The sequence below is a fragment of the Petromyzon marinus genome, chromosome 1, assembly GCF_048934315.1.
Source record: "Petromyzon marinus isolate PM22_M1 ecotype Great Lakes invasive population chromosome 1, UKy_Petmar_22M1.pri1.0, whole genome shotgun sequence".
Taxonomy (NCBI): Eukaryota; Metazoa; Chordata; class Hyperoartia; order Petromyzontiformes; family Petromyzontidae; genus Petromyzon; species Petromyzon marinus.
Window position 1 is genome coordinate 26,228,375 of NC_133667.1, and position 8,030 is coordinate 26,236,404.

General features: G+C 45.5%; 1 protein-coding gene across 1 annotated transcript; it reads left to right on the plus strand.

The window, feature by feature from the left end:
* Positions 1 to 3,301: 3,301 nt before the first annotated feature.
* Positions 3,302 to 7,541, plus strand: LOC116943850 (uncharacterized). The gene is made up of 3 exons (XM_032957110.2): positions 3,302 to 3,469; positions 5,405 to 5,518; positions 6,874 to 7,541. The coding sequence occupies exons 1-3, from the start codon at positions 3,406 to 3,408 to the stop codon at positions 7,023 to 7,025; spliced, it is 330 nt and encodes a 109-aa protein (XP_032813001.2). The 5' UTR covers positions 3,302 to 3,405; the 3' UTR covers positions 7,026 to 7,541.
* Positions 7,542 to 8,030: the final 489 nt, after the last annotated feature.

Genomic DNA, 8,030 nt, shown 5'->3' on the forward strand with positions numbered 1-8,030 from the left:
TTGGCTTGCACCACATTGATTTTTGCACACAGCGTTTTAATACGTTTTTTTGTGTGTGGAATATTTGCTGGTTTATTCCAGGATGTTTCTGTTGCTTTAACATGTTCTGTGTTCAAATTTTGCTTGTTGCGGTTGCACCCGACTTAAGAGCCGCATGGCTCACAGGGCTATACCTAATAAATGAAACTTGAAAATGAAACTTGAAACTCAGTGGAAAACCCATGAGTTCGATTCCCGGTTGGGTGGAACTCAGCCCTATTATAATCTTCATCACCATCATTCTTTGAGGTCGCTAAAATGTGTCACCACTCTGTGGGAGGTAAACAAGTAGTGGTCGTTTCCCGCCATAGGAATGTGTCATTTCCACTACTGGTTCAGGAAAGCCAGTGAAGATGAGGGCTGCCCTCTTTCCTTGTATGAACAAAATTCGGTTAAACTTTTCAATCGGTGGTTCTGTATCGTAAAGTCATCCTAGCAGATGATCATAATGATGATGATGATGATGCAGATGAAGATATTGAGCTTAACACGTAGCCATTTGCGATCAATATCATCCATAGTAGAGGTTTTCTTTTTTGTTAGATCGTGTAAATATAAAAGGGTCGTTACACCCGCCACCACCCGACACAGCCAATTAGTAAGGTTTGTCACGTAAACAGAACATGCCAATTCGTTACTAGTACATGTTGCAGGTTTGCTCTCCAACACACCGGTGTGCTGTACAAGTAACGAATTGGCACGTTCTGTTAACGTTATAAACCTTACTAATTGGCTGTGTCGGGTGGTGGCGGGTTTAACGACACATTTATATTTACGCGATCTTACCCCAACATTTTTTATTATGGAGATGAAGATATTGTTCAAGCTGGGACTGCTGCTGCTGCTGCTGCTGATGGAAAGAGGCATGAAACTGTAATGAAGCTTTCCTGGAAAAATTATATCAATGATTATGATAATGCTACGCTGCTGATGGTATTCTTCTTGCTGCTGGAACTGTTGCTGCTGCTGATGACATTATTATGTATCCGTACTCAAGGGGATTTCCAAAGGTAAATGAACATTGTCATGGTGATAATGATGATGAAGCTAAATTTTGATTTAAAGCTTTCGTGACTGCAGGGATTCATGTTCTTGGTTCTTTCGGTAAAGTCACGTAGAAGGGAAACAATAAAATAATTAATATATATAAAACAATAAACTTCTCACGACGTTTCGACTGCAACAGAAGCAATCATCATTAGGTGTGAAAATCATAACAAGAACATTTCAAAAAGTGGCGGTTATTTTTAACGTTAGCACCAGGGAGAGAGATTTGACAGTTTGTTCAGATGGACGAGTCCATCTATGTTCGGAAAAGAGGAGGGGGGAGACGGAAAATAATGGATGCGGTCTGAAAGCCACCTTAAGCGTGATCAATCAATTAAGATCCGAAATAGTTTATTAAATCCTTCCAATGATTGCTAAGCCAGAATCCATCTTCTCAGTTGAAATTGTCTCTGTGTTTGTACATGTGGATAGCCTCATGAACGAATCTCTCATGGTAGCCAGATGGCTTGCAAAGAACCTCTGTCTTGGAGAAGTCAATGTCATGTAAACCTACTGAATTATAACAGTGATCTGCCACGGCCGAGGTGTTGGTCCTACCGTGTTTCAGGTCTGATTTGTGTTCACGAATGCGGTCCAAGACATGTCGTTTGGTTTCTCCAATGTAACTACTACCACAGAGGCAACTTAGTTTGTAGACGCCAGGGTACTGTATGTCCGGAATCATATCTTTTACAGACGGAACCAAATCACGGATTTTATGTAATGCCTGCTCTAGACCAATTCTTTGACCACATCAATTCCATACACCCAGCCATCAGATTTACCATGGAAGTCGAAAAAGATGGTAAGCTACCTTTTTTGGATGTCCTAATAAAAAAGAGACCTGATGGTTCAATGAGCCACTCTGTTTACAGGAAAGCTACCCATACGGATTCTTACCTGAAACCGGATTCCCACCACCATCCATCCCAGAAGAATTCCCTCATCAAGACTCTGCACCATAGAGCCCAATGCATATCCGACCAGGAACATATAGCCAGTGAGCTCAAGCACGTACACCAAGCTCTTGATGCTAATGGTTATTTCGACTACACAATCCGCAAAGCTGTCACTCCAACCATGAAGAAGGACCCTCTTGAGGAACCTTTCAAAACCATCACTTTACCCTAAATTGCGGGGATCACAAAAAAGATCTCCAAACATCTTGAATAAACACAAGATCCAGGTCCGATTCAACACATTACATAAAATCCGTGACCTGGTTCCATCTGTAAAAGATGTGATTCCGGACATACAGTACCCTGGCGTCTACAAACTAAGTTGCCTCTGTGGTAGTAGTTACATTGGAGAAACCAAACGACATGTCTCGGACCGCATTCGTGAACACAAAGCAGACCTAAAACACGGTAGGACCAACACCTCGGCCGTGGCAGATCACTGTTATGATTCAGTAGGTTTACATGACATTGACTTCTCCAAGACAGAGGTTCTTTGTAAGCCATCTGGCTACCATGAGAGATTCGTTCATGAGGCTATCCACACATACAAACACAGAGACAATTTCAACCAAGAAGATGGATTCTGGCTTAGCAATCATTGGAAGGATTTGATAAACCATTTCGGGTCTTAATTGATTGATCACGCTTAAGGTGGCTTTCAGACCGCATCCATTATTTGTCGTCTCCCCCTCCTCTTTTCCGAACATAGATGGACTCGTCCATTTGAACAAACTGTCAAATCGCTCTCCGTGGTGCTAACGTTAAAAATAAACGCCACTTTTTTCAAAAAAATTTGTTGTGGTTTTCACACCTGATGATGATTGCTTGTGTTGCAGTCGAAACGTCGTGAGAATTTTATTGTTTTAGATTTTTTGTTTTATTTTATTGTTTCCCTTCTACGTGACTTTACCGAAAGAACCATGAAGATGATGAAGCTGCTTGTTATTCTTATTTATATTACTCTTTCGTATGGCACTTTGGGGGGTTGCAACAGATTACAAATTTAGCCTGCTACCGCTGTTTTTAATGGCGACGACGACGACGATGATTATGATGATGATGGCGACGTTCTTATGAAATGGCGATATCTTTGATCTCACATAAACACGCAAAATATAACCCAAGAGCTCCACTGTGGTTGCGTCTGGACCTAATCTGCAAGCACACATTTTCTTGTGCGGTCGTCTTTGGAGGTTCGTAAGGGCAGGTCCCACCGCAGTCCCAACACAGCCAGATTTGCCTCTCTATATATAAAGAGACTGTGAGGCTCCGCTCTCCACTCGCTCCATCTCCCCTTTGGTGGTCCACCCTCCCCACGTCCTTTCCGTACTCCTCGTAATCGTCTCTCCAGGTCGCCGTGATGGAGGTCACTCCTCACCTGCTCATTCTCCTCGCCTGCCTGTTCGCCCTCCTGCTCACCTCAGGTGCGTTGTCAATGCAGGGCTTCGTCAATCCATTCCTGGATGATGGCCTCCCCGCCTCGTGCGAGTCTTTGACCGTAACTCACCGTGCTGGGCACTGCGGGTTCGTGAAGGTGGGGAGCATGGAGCATAGTACGATACAACAATAGAATATGTTTGCACTGCCATCTGATCACAATGTAGCCCCGGGGGCAGTCTATAACATCTGCTGTGCACCGTTAGGTCATTGCGTTTGTACGCCGCTGTTCGAATAATGGTAGCGCAATGGATGATGGACCGATCAACGCCATTTCAAAGTCCCCAAAGCTCCTTCGAGTGTCACCCGGGGCCGTTCATTTGTGTCTCGTGAGCGTAACGCGAGTCCCGTGTGACATGAACACACGGTGATTTCACGGCGCGCGGTTTGTTAGCGCTCTGAAAATCGCGTCTACTTTCTTCTGTTCAGTTCTTGCGAAGGGGCAACAACGTGTTCAGGAGCCGAATGCCAATTGTCGACTTCTGAGTATACGGCATTTAATGCGGCAGTGGCCCGTGGAAATATTGCAGACACCATTTGTTATTATTCCGCCCCCCCCCCCCCCCACAAAATTCCAGATGTTTTATTGTTGACAGTGGGGCCCCCCATGGTCCATAAATGTTGGCAGTCGCTGTTACACTATGGAAGGATCGCGAGGAGCGGTGGTGAAGTGGTTAGTGCACTCTATTGAGCCTGACAAGCCAAGGAAGGTTAATTCCCGGCCACAGATAAGATCACTCGCGAGTATTATTTGAACCAGTCCTGGATGCCGCCCAAAGCAAAGCTTGACCAACCCGCAATGGCCAAGGTGGTGAAGTATGGTAAAAACAAAACCCTGCGTGATGGACGTAGCGTAGGGGACGAGACTTGCATGCAGCAGTGGATTCATGAATGGCTGTAACGTTGTTATTTTTTTTACAGGATTCTGTTACTTCTGACAAAACGCGTGTAGATTAGGGTCGAGGAAATAAGTACCGCTTTGTGGAAATTTTACCAGTGGTCTCCATAATGAGAAACTGACCGCGACCCCGCCCGTGTGTGCAGTCCACGCACGTGCACAGCCCTCGTGTCAATCCACTGCTGGATGAGGAGAACACGCCGTTGGGAGTACAAATACACGGGGTGTCTTCACCAGAATGTTGCGAACTACAGCTCAACATTCGCACGTGACAATTCACAAAGTTTGTCCATGTCCTTAGTGACAACCGCTCATCCTGGACTTTCCTTCTTCCACATCACTCAACTCTGCATGACCTCCTGCTTCCATCCGTGCAACATCTCTCAATATTCACTAACTTCCTTATCCCATGCCTTCTTTACGTCCTTACAATTGGAACTCTTTCCTCTACAGTCTCTCAAATACATCATCTCCGAACTCAAGATGATCTGAGATGCAGCTGCCATAGTTTTAACCCAAACTCGTAAACGATATCACATCAACCTGATGCATATTGTAATTAATTCCTTCATGAAGTACAATATTGCATTTACTGTCTTCAACATCCTCCACGGTCTCGCCCCTGACTATCTCTCCCCTCTCATCTCGCTTAATGCGCTCTTCGCTTCAGAAAATCAAGCGTTTGTATCGAATCCTCCAGGAAACCTCCACTCAATGGGAGGTCGCTGCCTCTCCTGTGCTGGCCTTACTGTCTGCAACTCTCGCCTCCTGGTCTTCTTCACTGCTCATTCAGTCTTTCTGTTCAAGCCCAGGCTTAAGACCTCCCTCTTGTTCTCTATGTCTGACTGCCTCCTAACTCAATGTCTTAATGACCGTTCCTACTGCACAAGAACCTCCCCTGTGTCTCGCGCCATACACGATGTTTACACAACGAGGGTCACTCCACTGCCGTGAAATGTCTTGAGATGTCGTTGCAAGTAGACGCTGTGTAAAATGGCATCGCTTCTGTACTGTCTGTTCTCAGGCCATGCTTTGGAATGTCATGAGTGTAATGGCGTCGATCAATGCAAGAATTCGAAACCAATCAAGTGTCCAGCTGACAAGGCCATCCACTGCATCACGGATTTCAACGGAACCAGTGAGTAGCGTAGCGAGCTCGGGGTCTCTCTTCCTGGCTGACCTCCTCATGGGCCACAAAAAGTGTTGGCGCCAGCATGCCTAGTACTACCACTAACAACATCACCATCAAAAAATGTATCTTTATAAAGTGTAGGCAATTATATTATGATGTAATTGAACCGAACTCCCAGCAAGGCCATCTACTTAACGACGGGAGAAAATTCACACGAAATGTCGTTTTCAATTAAGTCTTCCAGATGTAAAATGATATAAGCTTTTAATAAAGAAATACAATTATCTAATTCAAAACATAACACAATTCAAAGATGTTTCTTTTTAAAATTTCAAAACGGAGCATCGGGTGCTTGCGTGAATGCGTCGTTCGTGTGAATTTTTTTTGTGACTTTCCTGGCCAAAGACCGTAAATGGGTATGCATATATTCGTATATAGGTAGCATGTATTGTGAGCATGAATTTATTTTAATCGATTAATAGATGCATGGGTACACATACCTGAATACGTCAAATTGCAAGCCTAAATCCTGCTTGGGAGTTTACTCAGTTGGTCATCCCTCTAAAGCAGATACAAAAAGTAGAGCACTTCTTTACAATAATTCACGAATGCTTGTCCTACATAAAGACCAGCTTCTGACATAGTAATGTGGGATATCGACCACTGGTTCAACAATAACTTTATCTATAAATAACTTCCTGCAGTGAGTGCTGGTGGTGTTTCACCAATTCCACGTGATAGGGAATTGTTATGCACGCTAGAGTCTTTTTAGTTTTTTTCCAGTGTACAGATTCTAAAAGTTTGATAAGTGCGTGGGAATCCAGTGAGTGCCGTCGTGAGAGTGTGAGACACGTAGCTCATGAGACCTCGCGAGTCGCTAGACCCCAATTGGTCTGCCACTGTGTGGCCAGATGAACAATTATGGCCTGCCGGGGTGGCCCGGTGGCTCAGAGGTCAGAGAGCTGACCAGGCATGCACCGCTTGAGAGCCTGGGTTCGAATCCAAGCAGCTACCTGTGATTTACCGGGTTCTCTAGTGGAGTGCTTTAGACTCAGCCCAGTCATCGTTGCACGAGAGAAATAAAAACCCCCATCACATTAAAATTTGGTTTTGCGCTTAATTTGTATAAATTCCAGCACTGACAATTCACACCGTCGGTTCGACTGTCATTCAACGAACATTGCTCTCTGTGGCTGGGCGAGTGGCAGTGCTGTTCCCTACTGTGTGGACCAGAGGTCACTTGAAACGGACATCACCTTTTTGTTCGCTTTTCCCTTCTCGTGTTTCAACAGTTGCCCGGCCATCTCGATCCCCATCGTCCCTGCTAACACGTGACATATTTCCCCGCTTGCTCCCTTCAGGAAAAGGTTGCGAGGACAGTTGCAAAAATGCATCCGTTTGCTGCAACTCTGACAACTGCAACAGCGGATCCGCACGGGGCTTGTCTGACCCCCTCTTTCAAAGCCTCACCCTGCCTCTCCTGACCACCACGATGTTTCTGCTGAAAGGCTAAAATGGGGCTCGGAGCGCGGCGGCCACGACAGTGATAGCAGATGCATTCGTAACGTTGTTATTATTGTATGACACACACACATACAACGTACACCTTTGCGTGTTAAGATTTTATTAAAACTTGTTGAGACCATCGCCTGTTGATGCTCCCATGGCACACAATTACAGGGTGGTGCGGTATAACACAGTGCTGATGTTTACACATCGCACTTCGGTATTCACTTATGGCTGAGTCGCACTAAGGGAGACCCCAGGATCTAGATTAAGACGTTCGCCACTGCTATTTGGTCGTGAGCGGGAATCGAACTCGGGTCGACGGAATGGTTCGAAGCGCAATCCGCCACCGCTCCGCACACAAACAGCGCACGTGCTCAGGTGAAGGCGTCTCTCATGAAGTTTGTGTGTCTGCAATGAGCCCATTGATAAATACTCGCCCCAACCCCTTCTGAAGTAATTCGCTTTATCATTGTGATCCTGTCCGGCTGGAAAAAAATAATAAAAGTACTTTGAAAACAAAGACGATGCTATAGTGATGATTGCGCTGGTGATTTAGTCTGCTTTCTGCTATTGATAATTAATGATTAATGTTACCATTGTTATGATGTTGATTCTGATCATTGTTGATGCTGATGATGATGCAGCCACTACTGCTGCTGATGTTCTGATGTTGTTCAAGGTTCTAAACTCAGTTTGATGGGTTCATACAAAGACAAAGATCCCCGTATAACCTGAACATACTGTTGGGGCAAGTGCTGTTGGCGATCACTTATGATGGCCGGCACGGAATACGAGGGGGTGGGTGGCCAACACCACGTCCTGCCGCCTTTGTCTCCCTAGTGGCGATGTTTGCACACCGTACCAGGTACTCATTTGAGACTGAGTCGACTTAGGGGAGGCCCAGGACCGGTTCAGATAATGGTCACTGGTGTTGGCCGTGAGCGGGAATCGAGTTGGAGTCGCCAGGTTCGTAGCGCTACCCGCTCCACTACCGCTCGCCACCTGTCTA

Bases quoted from the DNA above. Each gene is read 5' to 3' on its own strand.
- LOC116943850 (XM_032957110.2), top strand. From the start codon at position 3,406: ATGGAGGTCACTCCTCACCTGCTCATTCTCCTCGCCTGCCTGTTCGCC. The intron at 3,470-5,404 runs GTGCGTTGTCAA...GTCTGTTCTCAG, and splicing joins CGCCCTCCTGCTCACCTCAG to GCCATGCTTTGGAATGTCAT. The intron at 5,519-6,873 runs GTGAGTAGCGTA...TGCTCCCTTCAG, and splicing joins CACGGATTTCAACGGAACCA to GAAAAGGTTGCGAGGACAGT.